The sequence below is a fragment of the Harpia harpyja genome, chromosome 5 (genome assembly GCF_026419915.1).
Source record: "Harpia harpyja isolate bHarHar1 chromosome 5, bHarHar1 primary haplotype, whole genome shotgun sequence".
NCBI classification, from domain to species: Eukaryota; Metazoa; Chordata; class Aves; order Accipitriformes; family Accipitridae; genus Harpia; species Harpia harpyja.
Genome location: NC_068944.1, coordinates 73,906,978 through 73,925,000, shown reverse-complemented (window position 1 = coordinate 73,925,000; position 18,023 = coordinate 73,906,978). Strand labels below are relative to the sequence as shown.

Here is an 18,023-nt window from a genome sequence, read left to right as displayed (position 1 = left end):
AACTAGGCTAAAAATATAGGAAATTCAAAGCACAGATTAAAAGGTGACTGAATATTTTGGCATTAGGAAAGACTGACTTTCAACCTTTGCTGTAATTGCAAAACAAAGTGTTTTGGAAATCCTAAGGATTTTTTGCTTTAAACACCATTAAAAGCCTCTAGTTTTGTGTGCCTTTGTGCCAGTTTCTGCATAGTGATGGACTATGTCAAGTATTCCTTAAGAGAATCTGTCTTCATTGTTTTGCTCTTCATTAATTGCTGCTGTTGTGTTTTGTTTTCTAATGGGTGCTTATGCCTGACTGCTCAGATGTCCGGAAGCAAAGACATGATATTTAGGAACGGTCTATTTAGGAACGATCAGAGGAGCAGGCTGGCTTGGGCATGGGGAACAATGAAGTTAACTGGGACTCTTCAGCTGGGAAAAGAGATGGCTTAAAGGCATTATAAGCATAGTTTGCAAAATCATGAATGGCATAAAAAATAGAAAAAGAATAGGTTCATTGTGTTGTCCCTTATAAGAACTGAGCTAGGTCCTAAACAAACAAGAGGAGGCTCATTATACAGTGGGTGGCAGAGCTGTGTGATTCCTTGCCAAAGGATGTTGTGAATGTAGTAAGTTTACCTGAGTTCAAGGGGAGACTGGAGAAGTCCATACAAGATAAATCCATAAAAAGTTAATAATACAGAAATTTCAGTTGTCTCTGAGTTTGACCCCTGTATCCCAGAGTTGGAGGTAGGGAGGATACATTTGTGCTGTTCATTCTCGTTCTTAGGCATCCAGTAATGGCCAGTAACAAGAAAATAGTGATACTGGGTTAGTTATCCCTTCTGTCCAGCCCTGCATGCTCAGTTTATGGTATGTTCCTTATGTTGGGGCTGAGTCAATCAGTGCTGGTTTTGGTTACTACAGACTTATGCATGGATCATGGTGTCACACTGAGTAAATTTCTGCCTAATGTGTTTGCAGTGTTTGATTTGAGAAGGCTCTTCTGTTCTCCCAGGCCATTAGCCAAGGAACATCGCCTTGGACAGCCATGAGGTGTAGTCCCTGTTTTGGGGCAAATATTACGATATTTGTTGCTATAACTTGTTACATTTATAGGGGGTTTCAGGTGTGCCTGCCCATTCTCAGATGTCACAGGTCTCCAGTGCATCTGGAGAAGAACAGAATGCTTTACAGATTGCGTGAACTGAAGCATCAGGTGAAAAACAACTGTTTTGACATGATGGATACTAGACTGCAGATTTTCACTGTTTCTTATTTAATTTGAGAGCTTCACCATTGCAATGAAAAAGGGCTCCTCAAGGACAGAACCACCTGGAGGGCACAAGCTCACCTTCATCTCTCTGCAGGCTGACAAATACAGCAGATTTTGTAGGAACTATATGATGCTTTTGGGAAGCACTGCTGGGACATGCAGAGAGTTTTAGAAGTTTTGCTCTTCATTGCGGAGCCTGATACATTGCTCTCTTTTCCCCTCCCCATGCCAGGGATGTATTTCCACAAGGTCTCCCTGATGAATACGCCTTTGTAACTACCTTCAAATTCCGGAAGGCTTCCAGGAAAGAAGACTGGTATATTTGGCAGATTATTGACAAGTACGGCATACCACAGGTACGAGGCCCTTTGCAGCCAGCAAGAAGAGCCTTGTTTCTCTTTTGTGGCACGAACCAGCTTTCTTGCCCTAACCTCCCACTCCTTTTTCCTTGCGGACTTGTAAAAATCACTTTACCTGTCTTTCAGTTCATTTTGCTGAAAATCCTTTACCTTTAATTCAAACCCTGAAGGAAGTTTTGCATAGACCTTGATTGTTGTTAGCGTGCAGATAGATGTGTTAGTTGGAAAGGGGGAGAAAAATATACCATCCTTGCTCTTGAAACCACTTTTGGGTTTTTGGTTGTTTTGTTCAGGTAGTTCTGTTTAGGGAAAATATTTTGCCTGTTTGGAAAAAGATTCCCACAATGATGTACTACAGAGCAGTGAGCTATGTCAAGTTTTTGCACAGACTTCTAGTTATCATGCAACGGCATTATGGGTTCCCTACTTAGGACGTGGATGTAACACCTATTGTTGCTCCACAACCCTGAGTCCTGGCTGCTGCAGAATTTTTGTCAAGTACTTTCAGGTTCTCAGAAGAAAAATACCATAAGAGTGCAATAAAGGGCTGTCTGTTCCTATATAGCATCTTCTTAGCAGCATGCTATAGTTTAGGGGTTTGAGTGTGCTTGAGGAGGAGGTGGTTTGGATGGGCTGTATGGTTTTCTGCTCAGTACCAACATGGTGCTGATGGCATTACCCATAACTCTAAACTGGGCTGTCGGCGTGGGCTCACATAGCCATGTAATGCAGTATTGCTGCCTTGGAACTGGTATTCAAAAGGATTTTGGGAACTCACAGTGAAGGATAGGTGCAGTCTGAGGACTTAGCTAGCTGAGTTTCAGACAATGGTAAAAGGTTTATATGAAAATTATTATCAGCTCCACTTTGTTAAATGAAAGATGATTTACTGTGCTACATGCATTCCTAATTCCTGCAGAGTGAGAATGTGTGTTTCACTCAGTATTTCTTGGAGACAGCTAAAAACTTGAACTGCTTAGGTGTGGAGAGAAAAAAGCACTCAAGAATTTCAGTAATACTTTCAAAAGTGCCTTAAATTGTGGTGCCAGAGGTGCCTCAGAGCCTCATGAGCCTTGTTTCATGTAAAGTCAGTAGTGGTTTCGCCACTACATTGCAGACCTGCATAGCTTACAGACTGCAGACACGTCTGAGCTAATGCTGATCTGAACTGGCGTTTCCAGCCAGCACGGTGCTCAGCTGCATGGAGATGTTGGGTCAGTTCTGGAGCCAGCCTACCCTGGGCTGCTTACATCAGACATGGCTCAGCCCTGATGTGGCCAAACTCCTTCCAGCTCTGCAGCTTGCGGATGCATCATTTGTTGCCCTGGCTCTGTACTTTGCTCTGTTCCCTGCTGCTTACTTGTAACTAACTGCCTGACTTTGGTAAAAGAAGAATCAATTTGTAAATGAACTAAAAGTATAATGTCTTCAAAAGCCTATTTTTGCCTGCTCCATAGCTTGCAACACAGTGGGGGGTGTAGCTGTAGTTTTCTGTTCAAAGCATCTGAAATAAAGTGTGGGCAGTGCTACAGCTCACCAGACTGGTTTCATACCAGGCAATGAGGCATTCGTCCATGCCCCAGGGGACGGTTGAGGACATGTGATGGGACTAAAGAGCACAGAGCCTGCTGGGAAGTAGTGGAGGAGTGCACAGGAGAGAGGGATCCAAAACAGGTTCAGCTTTGTCTGTCTGCCTTTGGGGAGATGCCCCTGACGTGCTACCACCCAACCATTCCCAAGCATTGCCTGGGAGGCATCAAGGTGGCATGTGCTGAAACCATGTCAAGGATTGCACTCACAAGAGAAGGCTTTAGGTGGTCATGGGTCTGCACCCAAGCCTGTGCCCTGCCCCGTCTTATTTACTAGAACAGATGTAGGCTCCCCGTCCATATCATCTCACTCAAAAGTCTGTCGTCTGCTATTGCTTAGGCTTCTCACCACATGCTGTACCATCCCTGACTTTGGGGTGTCAGTTGTGATGGAAAGGAGGCAGGAGAAAGGAGAAGGCTTTGTACTTTCTTAGCAAAATCACTTCTGTCTGCTTGCAGGTCTCGATCCGACTGGACGGAGAGAACAAAGCTGTAGAGTACAATGCCATTGGGCTCACCAAGGATGCTGTGAGAGTGGTCTTCCGAAATGCACGAGTTGGTGATCTTTTTGACCGCAGCTGGCACAAAATTGCCCTCAGCATTCAGTCAAAGGCTGTCTCACTTTACATAGACTGCAGACTGGTGCAGATGTTGCCTATTGAAGACAGGGAAAATATTGACATTCAAGGAAAGACTGTGATTGGCAAACGCTTGTATGATAGCGTCCCCATCGATGTAAGTACTGCATGTGCCGATTGGAGCTGGGGTAATGTTCAGCATTGGGTTTGCAGCATGTGAATGTGGTTTTGGGGATTATGTTGTAATTGACCTTTTTCCTGAAGCAGCATCACTGAAATGTTACCTGTGTTACATAGCTAAGATAGATTGGCATCTCATCATGGACAAGATTTGTTGTCTTTTTATGTGAGACTGTCAATATCTCCGTAATAGGGATTAAAAATAAGAAATCCATTTCATCCTTCTGTCTAGCTCCAGAATGTGCAGTAGTTAAAATCAGAGACAAAATCATTCAGAAATACCATCAACTACACGCATAAAGGTCTTTTGCTGTCTGATCTTGGCACTATGAATGTTTCCACCTGTGATAGGAAGAGATGGGGAAAAAAAAAAACTCGTTAACTCAGCAGAGTCATGATATATTCTCAGTTCCTCAGAAAAGATACCTGATACTAAATTACTCTTGCTCCAATTGAATTGAAGTTGAGACCTGCGGGTTGGACCTGATTGTCCAGTAGCAGTCTTAACCTGGTATAACTTACGCATGATTGTTTGGTGTTTTGAGAGTTGTGTAATCTTTCTTAGCTGTGCAAAATGGATGGAACGTGCATATTAAATGTGCTAATAGCATTTCTCACGCAGGGGTAAATGGTTAGAAGATGCAAGGCACAACAGGAGAAAACCAAACTTTATGTCTAGATGAAATTCTAGGAAGGACAGAGGTGGTCAGAATATGTCTTCTCAGACAGAAATTTGGCCAGAACATGGGGATTAGCATGCCTCCTTATTTGCATGAAACCCTGCACCAGAATTTTAATAGGCATATTCAGGGTCTCATTAGCTCAGCAGTCTTGAAGCATGCTGAGATATTGGTCTACTATTGACAGAGACAGAGAGAGGGATTGACTACAGGATCCATAGAATCACTATGAAGTTAGCCCCATCTGTTTTTTGTTTGTATTTGTCTGCACTGTTTGTATCCATCTGCACTGTTTGTATCCAAGCAAAAGGACATGCAGTCTTTAATAATTCACTGTCTCTGAGACTATTGCCTCACTTTGTCTTCTAGTTTGATCTTCAGCGGATGGTTATATACTGTGATTCTCGGCATGCTGAACTGGAGACCTGCTGTGACATTCCCTCTGGACCAGTAAGCTTCTTTTTGTCATTCGTTCATTTTCACATGAACACTCTTTGTTGAAATCTATTACATAAATCAGGGAATATATGGCAGTGTGGGATTATCTTTTTTTTAATGATGGTGAATGAAACCTAACTATATAATTGGTAATGTAGCAGTGCCAGAAGAGGACCATGGCAGAGGGATGAGTATGAGGAATTTGAAGTTTCCAAGTTGCTCTTTCCTTGTCAAACTGTCAGGGGAAACAAAACCCTGACGTGATGATGGAACAACACAAATGCAGCATGAAATATTCAACATTTCCCACTGGTTTTATTTGGGAAGAGCTAAACTGGTGCCAGTTGCTGCTTAGTTTCCTGTGCTCTCATAAGAAACTTCCACCCTCCTCTCACTCTTCTCCCCTCGACCTTGGCTAAAGAGATTCATTGTTCATTTTGACACATTTTTCCCTACTGCTTGAATGAATGGCTTTTGTGGGATTTCATTCCTCACTAGGACTCATTTAGCTGTGCGTTATCCAGTAATGCCTATGCGGTTTCTCTAAAGTGGGTGGAAGAGGAAGCTTTCTAGCATCGAAGGCTTTGTCATGACTTTGGGTGTTTGGGTGTAGTGCCAGGTCACAGTCCTCACGGAAACACCTCCCCTGGAAGTGAGGCCCACTGTTGGCAACGAGCAAGTTGGCCACCTCAAGACTGTCAACTGCTCCTGTCCTGCTGGACAAAAGGTGAGTGTTGAGATGAGCGTGTTTCATTTAAGGCATGCTGGGTAGCTTTGGAAATCGGGGTATGACACAGTGTAAGTGAATTATAAGAAGGGCTGTATTTGTTTGTGAAGCACTTTTTAAGACCTAGAGGTGGAAAGCACATCACAGAAAGAGCATGTGTTATTCACAGGTGGGATGTCTGTAGAGGTAATGGCAGTCTTCCCAGGTGTTTTCGCTTTACCTAATACAGTGATTTTGATCATGCTGGTAGTCCTGGTAACAACCTTGAAAAGAAAGTGGTTATTCTTATCCAGGTCAGTTATGTGCATCCTTCTTCAAGTAAAAAGGAAGAGATTCTGGAGGTAAATATAGCCACACTGAAAAAAATCTCATAGCTTTTAAAAGCAGTGTGCTTGCTTATATTGGCTGTGACTGGGACCTCTGAGAAGCGAGCTTCATTGTCATTGCTCTTGAGGGTGTGTCTGTTTTAGTCTGTTCTCCACTAAAGCCCGAAAACATTTTTGTTGTCCTCAGTTGTTGTAGGATTGGGCACCTTGCTTTGTTATATAATGAAAAGATCAGTCTGACTAATCATGGGGTTTTTTTTGTCTTAGGGGGAGAGAGGGCCAATTGGCCCTGAAGGTCCTAAAGGTCAAAAGGTCAGTAATATGTGCTAGTTCATTTGTTTAATAGAAACAACACCAACAAAAAACAGTTTCAGAGTAAGTTGAGGAGTTGAAGGTTTTGAGAAATAAGTCAGTTTGGCATGTAACTGAGTTCAGATAGTTTTGGATGAGGCCGGGACTGCAGGAGACTCTGGCCACCTTTGCTCTAGGTTTGCATTTGAGCTTCTCTGTTGCTGCTTTACATCATTCTTGGAGTAAGTGTGTTCCCAAATCTTTTCCTGTAGCTTCTAAACTGGCTTTTTTGCAAGTTAGTGTTATTCACTAGGTCATGCACAGCTTTCATGGTAAGTCACCTGGAAAACCATGTGCTGCTTCTGTACTGTGCCTTGCTCAGCAATACTAGATATCCATAGGTTAGGTAGCAGCCTCCCAGTCACACTCTACAAAATTTCCTGAGACTAGGGTAAAGGATTAGCCACAATCTGTTATCCTTAGCAAGACTGTCTGAATCATGATGTTAAATATAGGCCATGTTCCTCAGTACTCTTTTTCTTAGATAACAGGGTGGGAGAGTGGTTGTGATGTCTGCTTCAAGTGCAGCCTCTATATTATCCTGCATATTCTGCAAGCTTCTTTGATATGCACGTTTGCATTTAGCATATGCGCATTTTCCTTCTGTGCTTGGTTACAAACAGAGCTGTGAGAGAATTGACTTAAAGGGAGCACTTATACTGGAAGAAAACAAAGATTCACAACATTGCTGAAGAGGTGAAAGTTGGTAGTATTGGTGGTTTGCAGTTTCACCGTCTGTGTGATTAAAAAGATGTTGGGGAACAATTTGTATTCAAAACTATTTCCATCTAAATCACTTCCGCAAATTCAGTCACTGAATTTATACCTGTTTGGTGAATAAACAAATTGCACCCCACCAAAAGTTACTCAGTTATTATGAAACGCTGTGAGAGGAGAAAGGAGAAATCTCTGGGTCTTGGAAGGTCAGACATCCTCAGCAATGTGTTGTGTTGTGGTTTTTTGGCAAGGCTTGGTCTGCTGTCTGCAGGGAGAAGTTTTGGATGATGAGGAGATGTGTTTTGGAGTATGTTTTCTGCTGGCATGAAAGAACATGGGTGCATTAATGCCTGACTGAAACTGCAGAAAATATTTCCTTATCCTTCCACATGTATATAAATAGTAGCTTTCTATTTTAATCTGTGACAGCTTAAATAATGACGGGCTGTTTTGAAGAATGGCAGAGCCATGAGTGTTGTGAGGAGGCTGCAGAAGGATGATGATGATAATAATAAAAGCACCCTGCAGCAACATCCCATTGTCTTTCACTGCTTTGACAAGGTCTTTGCAGTGGTGAGGGTGTCTGTACTGTGTACCATGGCACTCTGCTCGGGTGCAGGAGATACTAGTCGAATACAAAATAGCGTATATCCAAGCGCAGCATCAGCAGGTTTTCTGTAACAGATCCCAAAATGGCTGTCCCACTCCTGCAGGTGGGTTGCCAAATTGCTCTACAGATGCGTGTGACTTTTCCCTGGCTGTAGTGGTCTGAGACTTGTATACAGCCAGGGCAGGACTGCGTCACAGTCTCAGGGAGCTGGGGATGATGCCATTTAAATCCAGGCTCTGTCAACAATTTGCTACAAATGTGATGATTTGAGACAAATGGCTTAGCTTCTCTATCTGCTAAATAAGGCAAGTAATAGATTTTGCTCCTGACTTGCAAAGATGTTGTGATTAAATAACATATACCAACCTTGACAGAAGTTCTTGCATCACTATTGCCAAAGACCAGCTTGTCACAGTCCCTGCTCTATGTGCAGGAACTAATATTGCTCTCCTTCTCTCTCTCTGCAGTATTACTGAGCTACTCATGCTAAAATGCTGGCCATGGGGAAGAAAGTCAATGCTGTTTGCAACTTCCCAATATTACCACCTGGTACTTTATTAAGGAAAGACTAAGGCCCCACAATAATACGAGTGGCTTCTGCATTATGGGGTTATAAGTGTCCGTAAAATGTTTGGGGATCATTCAACTTGGCTCCTCATTTCTAAGGTGCAAGGGTTGTGTTTTAAAGCTTTTGTTTTTGTATAATGAGGAGGGCTGTAAAGCTTTTTTAAGGTAATGAATATCAAAGATTTCCATTTGTTACCTGAATCCAGGAGCTGAGGCTTCAAGAAACACTAAAAAAAAAAAATAAAATTAAAAAAAAAAAATCGTAAGATCTCTACTATACTCTTAGGTTTGATTAAAATAGGCTAACAAGCGAGTACAGCATAAGAAAAGGCCAAGCATTAATTGACTAACCAGAGAGGTGGGGATAAACAAATGAATAAGGAAAGACATTATCAGGAAAAGGTGAAAACAGAGTGACATCAGGACCGAGTCAAAATCATAATTATCTCTATAGACATCATCACTACTAAGCATCTCTTATGTGGGACAAATTGCAAAGCTGAAATCTACCCCTAAATAACTGCCCAAGCAATATTTAGACAGGCTGCAGGTACTTGAGCATTATCCAAAAATATTTTACAGGCTGATAGTAAGAAATGCCCTGTGAGAGACTATTTGGCTGTATAAGAACCCAGCAAAGCAGCTGGTTCAGCTGTATCAGAAAAACAGCACAGCTGGTGGGAGTCACCTGAGAAATTAATCCCACCAGGGCGTACTAACAGGGAGAGGGAGGTCAGAGTTAAAAAACCAGAACACCCTCTTTGCCCCAAAACAGGGATCTTTAGAGAGGTTGACAAAGGCAGGAGGACTGTAAGGTTCCTTTTCTAAGCTAAGACAGTTTTGGGGCTTGGTTTGGGTTTGTTTTCCCTAGACCAGTAGTAGCTGGTGGCTTTTTCACTCTTTATCCAAAGAAGGAATAATGGCTATGTGGTTCTTTCTGCTTTCTTTAAAAAAAGGTCAGTTTGAGGGTCTGTTAAGTAAAGTGAATGTGGGTGTTGTCTACCTGAGTTGAAGATGGAGAGACTGGTGTTCAGGCTCTGCTATCCTGAGCTCCCATAGCATATCCCTTCTTTTAGGGGAGGAGGTTTGGGCAGGCTTTTCTTACGGTACCATCTGACTAGTGGAAATGTTCGAAGTGTATAACCAGTGTGGGAAGATAATGAGTTTCTGTTCCTCTCTAATTTAAGTCTTCAAAGGCAGGGCAAAACAGGAGTGCTTGCAGTTATTAGAAAAAGTGAAAAAATCCCTCAGAGATGAACACCTCTGTCTCAATCACCCATGCTGCCAAACTGAGGGTAATGCATGGAGACACAGTGTACATGTTTTGGAAGGAGATATAGTAAAGGATGGTATTGGGGAAGAGTGAGACAGGAAATAGCTTTGGAAGAATTGGCTAACATGCCTGAAGCTGGGTTCTATTGATAAATTTTAGATGCTAACGACAGCCCAGTCTAATTTATTTTCCTTCTGTACTTGCTCTGCCTGCTGTGTTGTTTGCAGCCAGCCAGCCTGGCTGGTTGGGGTGCCGGGCTGATGGTCAACAGGCTTCTGCTCAACTCCAGCGCTGCTATTGATCCCAATTTAGACAAAATCACTTCTCTGTGAGATCTGTTTTTGTCCACATCATAGAAATGACATTGCTACCTGCCTTTGGGAAGTTTGTGAAGTCCAGTGTATTAGACGTGCTCTAGCAGGATGTATTTTTTTCCTCCAAATTGGAAAGGTGTTTTGGTATACTTTAAGTGTCTTAAAAGAGACGGTTGCATATTTTTATGAATTTTGCCACAGCCTACTTGAATTGACTGTGACATTGGTTTTGCATATATGCTACTTGCTCTGTGAGGTTTCTTTCTTTTGGCAAAAAAATGACAATGGTTAAAGAAATAAACTTTCATATTTCCTGTGTTTTCAAAAGCCTATCTTCATTGGGGGAAAAGAAAGCGTGATCCTGACAAATGTTTCAGTGTCTGGTGCAGCTAAGCCCAGCTTTTTTGGGCATAGGTTAAGACAAACTGAATAGAGCCAGAAGATTAAATGCTATTGTGGTCCATGTGGGGAGATTTGGGGAGTGCAGGGGTCACTGGGGTTATTGCTGCTGTGGGGGTCCTGCTCCAGGACTTTTTCAGCTTGATGCTGTGTCTACACTGAAGTCCAAAGTGCCTAAGTGCCCTAGGAGTGAAGGATTACGGGAGGTACAAATAGGTGAGGACGTTGTATTTGTTAGTGATGGATGGGGAGCTCAGCACAGCATATTTCTGGTGTGTACCTTCTAGGTGAGAATCAGGCAGGAGCTAGGTAGAAGTGTGTGGGAAGAGCCCTCTGCTCTCCAGCAGCTCCTGGTGCTAGAGAAGTTGAAGGAACTGGTGGCAACACTGCACATATAGCCTTAAACTAGTCTTAGTAATGGGTCTATCCTCAGCTGGTCCTTCTTCCAGTTTTGTGACTGCAGAAAAGTATGTGAAAATGATTTGCAGGTATTTTTTTCTGCACTTGCTGTTTTTGGCACCACTTTTAGTTCTGTGTCTGATGAATATTTATGAAATGATGCATCTTCTTTCACTCTTTACCCCTTTCACCCCTGTTCTTTTTAGGAGACAAGTGAAGAAAAAGTTTTGCTTGGTTTTTGATTGACCATTTTTCTCTTTTCCTCCCTATGTATTTGCTTCTTCAGTTTTTATTCCTCTACCCATTATAATTTGTATGTTTTCAACTGTCTTTTTTCTCTGTTCCTTTCCCTCTCTTCTATTGGAGCAAGCAGGGAGAGTGACTCTGTGTGTGTTGCACACTTCTGTGAGGGAAGGGAGGAGTTAGCTGATCATGAAAATTAGCATGAATGAAAACAACGGGGTTTGAATTTTTAAAAAAATAGCTCTAAAATCTTGACAATATTTACAGGTTTATTTTTTTTCATATTTTAGGTGTGTACCCTCTAGGTCTTATGCAAACAACCTTTCCAAGTCCTTCCTAGCTTAATAGAGAATAAGAACTTTTGAAATACCTCACAAGAGAGAGCTCTCTGCCTTGCCAGTGCACTCTGAATGCTTCTAGCAGTGTTTTCATATGAAAAATAGAATATAAAATCAATCTGAGAACTTGGATGTTGAAGTCAGTATAAGTGCAATGAGGTACACCCGGTCCTTATGGCGGGAGCTGAAATCTTGGCCGTAGAGACTGGTCAGACCAGAAGTGTCCACAATCTCAGTCAAACCCTTGTTGCATTGCTTCCCAAATAATCAAAGCAACGGAAAGCTGACCACAAAATACAAACACTAATGTGGTACACTTCACCAATGGGTCCACAGGAAGTTGTAAGAGGAAATCTCATCTATTATTTCTATTCCTGTCAAGAAAGGAATGAATTAACTCTGTGGTATTAACACCCTTTCTTTTTCAAGGGAGAAAGTGGCACCCAAGGGCTTCCCGGACTCAGAGGAGAAAAAGGAGAGTCGGTAAGTAAGAGATACCAGAATGATTTTATGTAAGGAGATGAAAATGCAAGTAGTTGTTTTCTCCTTTATGGTGAGAACTTGCTCATAATGTCAACATGCCCTGTTGAATATGTTCCCTCTGCTGGGCCTTAATCCCAGGGGGAAGCTGATCTTTCTGGCACCCACTGTCATTTCTTGGAGGGGGGAAATGGATGGGTTCATCCCTGAATACAGCTGATAACTGACTTAGTATTGGCCGTCTAATTAAAATATGTAACTTGGGTGTACTCAATTGTATCACGGCTGCACATCTAATGGGGACAGTATGAGACAACTGCACAAAGATGATGCAAATCTCTCTCAACTCTTTTACATTCAGATGACCAAGATACAGCTTTCCCCAGCTGCAATTAATGCAAATGCCAGACTGAGTTTTTAGGCAAGAAAATCTTTAACCCTATGTAAAATTTGTTCTAATAAGGGTTGTTGGCATCTTTGATTTTGGAAATGTAATATCAGACTCTGCCCTGAATAGAAAATAAGATGTTTTCCTGGCTGCGGTAGGAGAACTGGGGATAGGTTTTCTATTTTAATTTGTCACTGAATTATTATCAAGGATTTATGCCCAAAGAAAATTACTTTCCCTATAGTAGCTGTCCTGCGACTTGTGTGTCCATATATATATATAGATGATATATATATGGATATATATCCTTATATATGGATAGATAGGTATATCTCAGATATATAACAAGGAAAACATGAAATATTTATTTATACTGGTGTTTGACATCCTTGCTGTCAAATGTAGCTTTTCCCTTCTTCTTTTATTTCTAGGGCAGAACCTATGGCAGAGGAGAAAAAGGAGAAAGGGTAAGATCTAATCCTTCGCTGGGCTAATTAAATGAGAGTTGTTTGCTGTTGCCTTCTGTAGCTCAGAGGTTGCTTTTGGAGTGCACAGGATTCAAGAGATGTGATCGGTTGGATCTTCGTGGGGAACTTTTACATTGTGTTATGCCTCCTTCTGCAGAAAAGCTTTTGAGTGTTCATTGCTTTTCCCCTTTGTGTTCTTTGAGTTTCCTTTGTGCATTGGCCATGTAAAATGCTATCAAATTGAAATCATAATCTTTGCTTTGTGTAAGCAGCAGTGAGTTTGTGGAGGATAATGCAGTAAAGCAACTGGCTGGAAGGATGAAAAACAAAGGAAAAGTATAATTTTGAGTTTATTGAATTTTCAACAGGATTAAATTTGGGTCATGAGGAGGCTGCCACACTGTTTCTTTTCATTGGATATTTTCATTAATAACCTGAAGGACAAAAGCCGGAGTATTTTCTTACTGCAAATATTAGGCAAGACAGAGTATTAAGACTTGGCGGTTAAAATTGAGGATACAAAATAACCACTGAAAATTGCTAGGTTATCTGTCTTGGAAAATACATTCAGTGGGGATCAACAATGTGAAACAAGTAGTATGTCTGGACTAATCTGTATTAAAAAAGGTGTTGGTTTCCAGGCAATTCTGGCTGCAGACTTCCCACTCCCCACAACAAAATGAGGCTGCAGACCTAGCCTGCAGGGGAGAAGTAGTTCTTTCTCTCTGTAGCTCTATATCACACCTGGTTGTGAGTGTTTTCCTTACCACCAAAATGAAATTTCAAGTTGTGTGGAACAATAGAAAAAGATTGACAGGAGGGTCTATGAGATAGATGGGTGTATTAAGGAAGAAGTCATGGTTCATACTGAAAATGAGATTAAGAATCTGTGGAGCTCTTTTGCAGGGGGTCTGTGGCTACCGGATTGCTCAGGGAATTTAAAATAATATTGGATTGTGGTCTGAAAGGAAGAATGCCGCACTAGCGAGAACATGGCATTTATGGCCATTGCATCTTCTCATTTGTTCTTTCTATGATTATGATATATTGATTGTATATAGCAGTAATGCATCATGTGAAATTACAATCTAAATGAGGGTTGCTCATGGCAGGAAATATTATCGAGCCAGGCTAGAGAGGTGGGGGCTATAAAGCACACATTTCTGCATCCATCTTCCTGCAGTCCTCCCACTGACAGCCACTATTTAGCCTTTGAGACTCAGGATTCAGCCTTTGGAAACCAGCTCATGTTTGGCAGGTGGTGAGAGTCAGCAGTCTGATGGGAAACATGATGTTTACAATCTAAGTTGTGCTGCAGTTGAAGCAAGTTCTTGTTTTCTTATGTTTTGATCTCTGCAGAAAACTGTCGGAAAACATTACTCCATCTGTATTATTGTCATACCTAGAAAAATAGGTCTGCAAGTCTGGATTTGAGGGGAAAAAATAAAAAGACCCCACAGTATGTGCAGAACTTCTTTGATTGGAATAGCCAAACAACATTGACTGGCCCAAACGAATGTGTAGGCACGGAGATCCCTGAGTTTATGGCCAGCTTGTTGTCGTGGTTTAACCCCAGCCAGCAACTAAACACCACGCAGCCGCTCACTCACTCCCCCCCACTCAGTGGGATGGGGGAGAAAATCGGGAGAAGAAGCAAAACCTGTGGGTTGAGATAAGAACGGTTTAATAGAACAGAAAAGAAGAAACTAATAATGATAATGATAACACTAATAAAATGACAACAGCAATAATGAAAGGATTGGAATGTACAAATGATACGCAGTGCAATTGCTCACCACCCGCCGACCGACACCCAGCCAGTCCCCCGAGCGGCGAATCCCTGCCCCCCACTTCCCCGTTTCTGTACTGGATGGGACGTCACATGGTATGGAATACACCGTTGGCCAGTTTGGGTCAGGTGCCCTGGCTGTGTCCTGTGCCAACTTCTTGTGCCCCTCCAGCTTTCTCACTGGCTGGGCATGAGAAGCTGAAAAATCCTTGACATTAGTCTAAACACTACTGAGCAACAACTGAAAACATCAGTGTTATCAACATTCTTCGCTCTGAACTCAAAACATAGCACTGTACCAGCTACTAGGAAGACAGTTAACTCTATCCCAGCTGAAACCAGGACACTTGTTTTGTTTATCTGGTACTCCTGCCAGCTGAGGCAGCTTGTCCTCATTTGTGGAAGAAGTGTATTTGGTACCCGTTGTGTTTGTGCCCCATGTCTGCCCAATGGCTGAGTGTCAGTACTGTTGCTGATGGAGAGCAAAAATATATCAGCTGTACATTGCTGCTTGAGTAAAAAGGGGTCTTGGGGATATAGAATCAAAGAGTATCTCATGCTGGAAGGGGCCCATAACGATCATTGAGTCCAACTCCCTGCTCCTCACAGGACTACCTAAAACTCAATCACATGACTAAAAGCGTCATTCAGATACACCTTGAACTCTGAGGCTTGGTGCCACAACAACTTCCCTGGGGAGCCTGTTCCAGTAACTGTCCACCCTCTCAGTGAAGAACCTTTTCCTAATGTCCAATCTGAACTTTCCCTGGTGCATCTTCATTCCATTTCCTTGTGTCCTATGGCTGGTCACCAGAGAGAGGAGATCAGCACCTGCTCTCCTGCTGCCCCCCTTGACGAAGTTGTAGACTGCAACGAGGTCACCCCTCAGCCTTCTCCAAGCTGAACAAGCCAAGTGACCTCAGCCACTCCTAAGTCTTGCCCTGAAGGCCTTTCACCATCTTGGTCACCCTCCTCTGGACATACTCTAATAGTCTGAAGTCCTTCTTATATTGAGGCGCCCAGAACTGCACACAGTACTCGAGGTGGGGCCACACCAGTGCCGTGTAGAGTGGGACAGTCACCTCCCTGGACTGGCAGGCTATGCTGTGCTTGATGCACCCCAGGACACGGTTGGCGCTTCTGGCTGCCAGGGCACACTGTTGACTCATACTCAACTTGCCATCAACCCAAACCCCCGGATCTCTTTCCACGGGGCTGCTCTCCAGCCTCTCTTCCCCCAATTTCTATATAAAACCAGGATTACCCTGTACCAGGTGGAGAGTCCATGACTTGCTCTTGTTAAATTTCATACCGTTGGTGATTGCCCAGCTCTCTAGTCTATCCAGATCTCTCTGTAAGGCCCGTGTACCCTTCAGGGAGTCCACAGCTCCTCCTAGTTTAGTATCATCATCTAACTTATTTAATATACGTTTGATTCCTGCAACCAGATCATTTATAAAAACATTAAAGACCACTGGCCCTAAAACTGAGCCCTGAGGAACCCCACTGGTGACTGGCTGCCAGCCTGGTGTAACCCCATTTACTATTATTAACCGTCAGTCAATTGTTCACCCAACATATTATGGACTTGTCCAGCTGTGTGCTGGACATTTTGTCCAGCAGGATACTGTGAGACAGCAGCAAAAGCTTTGCTAAAATCCAAACCCAACCACACCTACTGGCTTCCCTTGGCCAACTAGATGGGTGACCCTTTCATAAAAGGAAATCGAGTTGGTTAAGCAGGACTTTCACCTCGTGAACCCATGTTGGCTGTGAGCAATGACTGCGCTGTCTCTCAAGTGTTTTTCAGAAACCCCCTGAATAACCTTCTCCATAACTTCACCAGGCACTGAAGTGAGCCTGACAGGCCTGTAATTACCAGGGACTTCCTTCTTATCCTTCTTGAAAATTGGGACAACATTTCCCACCTTCCAGTTGGCTGGGACCTCCCCAGACTCCCAAGACCTTGCTGCCAGGCCGCGGCCTGTTTGCCCGCCCTGTTTGCAGCACTCCTAGACACCCGTGCTCCCCAGGGGATTCTTTTGGGGGGGGGCTTGGCCGCCATTGCTCCTGGCGGGTCTCCCCGCTCCCCTCAGGTTTCCCCGCTTGAGGAAACCCCGCCGTGTCCCGCGCTGGAGCTGCTCGTCTCGGCGGTGTGTTTGTGCGTGTAATTTTTCACAAATGCAAAAAGATCATCTTCGGGGGCGGCCTTCAGGTGCAAAGGTGAGCCTTCGGCGGCAGAAAGGGGTAGGGCTGTAAGTGGGGAGGGATCAGCCACGCAGGTGGTGTGCGTACGACAGATCGCTGTTGCGTGTAGGGGTGAAGTACCGTGTCTGCGTCTTGGCATCAGAAGGAGAGAGAAGTAGCCAGAGCCGTGGGGAGGCGGGATGCAAGTGCCTGCAATGCTAGTTTGCATCTATACTCCTGAAAAAAAGGGGAGAGCCTGTGAAATGAAACCCCTCCCAGAGAGGAGAACACCTGGAATGAGAGGATTCATGTGGCTCTTTTCTGTTTGCCTGCAGCGCTGCAATGGCTTGCATGAGCATGAATTCTTGTTTTTCACTCTGGCTGTGACAGCTTTATGTTTCCTATTTTTATGGGTATGGGCCAGCACTGGGAAACTGGATCAGAGATGCTGGACTTCAAACAGCTGCAGTCTGTGCAATCGTTGCTGTGCATGTGCTCTGGATTCCTTTATAAGGACAAGGTTCACATCCTAAGTGTTGATAGAATAAAGTTATCTCACCTTTGAAAAGACTAGGATGGTAAGATTAAAATTATCCCCTTATTATAGTATTGCTCTCCAGCTGTGCTAGTGCCAAACACCTGCCAAATCATGCTGTTGCCAAATATTGTGTGTAGGGCAATTATGTGAGGTCTGAGGCATTTGTTAGAGGGCAAATCCTGTGCTTTTCCAGGAGGAAAGCAGAGGCACTGGCCTTCCTTCTTCAGGCCATTGCCTCAGTTATATCACTAAGCTAAAGCCAAAATGATGCTTGTATTAGAATACATAACATGCCAAGCACATCATTAGCGGTAAACCAAAAGATAATAGCAGCTGTGGCTAAAATCCTAATTCATGTCGACGTGAGGTCTTCTGTGACTTTTAAAACTGGGAAATTCACTGTGATGGCTCAAGCAACAGCCCACCGTGTTCTGCCAGGCCTAAATATCTCAGCCTGGTAGAGGATGCTTTTTATGCACAGAAACATGCATGTGCAAACCAAATAACTGTGCATAGATATAGAAAAAGAAAATAACATAATGCACCTACAGGTGCTCATGTAAACTTCTCTAAAGTGGATTTCCTGGTTAATTGTGATTCAGCTGCTGCTGCTCTGTATTGGATCTTAAATTTCCGCTGTTGACTGTCATCTTTCAGCCCTTGCAGTGTTTAATCCCTATGGCATTAGATGTAGTCTGTCATATTTCTGCTCATAAATCTGTGTCCCTTTACTGTGTGTTCATTCACTAGTTTTGCACACACTTATGTTATTGAACTGATTATTATACATGGGCAAATATCCAATTCTATAACATGGTGTCCTGGTTT

At 43.1% G+C, this 18,023-nt stretch overlaps 1 protein-coding gene across 2 annotated transcripts in view; it reads left to right on the top strand.

The window, feature by feature from the left end:
- COL22A1 (collagen type XXII alpha 1 chain) overlaps positions 1–18,023 on the top strand; it is a 235,023-nt gene that overhangs the window by 90,917 nt on the left and 126,083 nt on the right. For both annotated transcript variants that reach the window (XR_008235346.1, XM_052788276.1), the window contains exons 6-12: positions 1,491–1,614; positions 3,666–3,941; positions 5,014–5,094; positions 5,696–5,809; positions 6,403–6,447; positions 11,776–11,829; positions 12,646–12,681. Coding sequence is in view for 1 of the 2 variants with exons in the window: in XM_052788276.1 (XP_052644236.1) it covers positions 1,491–1,614; positions 3,666–3,941; positions 5,014–5,094; positions 5,696–5,809; positions 6,403–6,447; positions 11,776–11,829; positions 12,646–12,681 (730 nt within the window). In the remaining variant the exon portion in view is untranslated. The remainder of the gene's footprint in view (positions 1–1,490; positions 1,615–3,665; positions 3,942–5,013; positions 5,095–5,695; positions 5,810–6,402; positions 6,448–11,775; positions 11,830–12,645; positions 12,682–18,023) is intronic.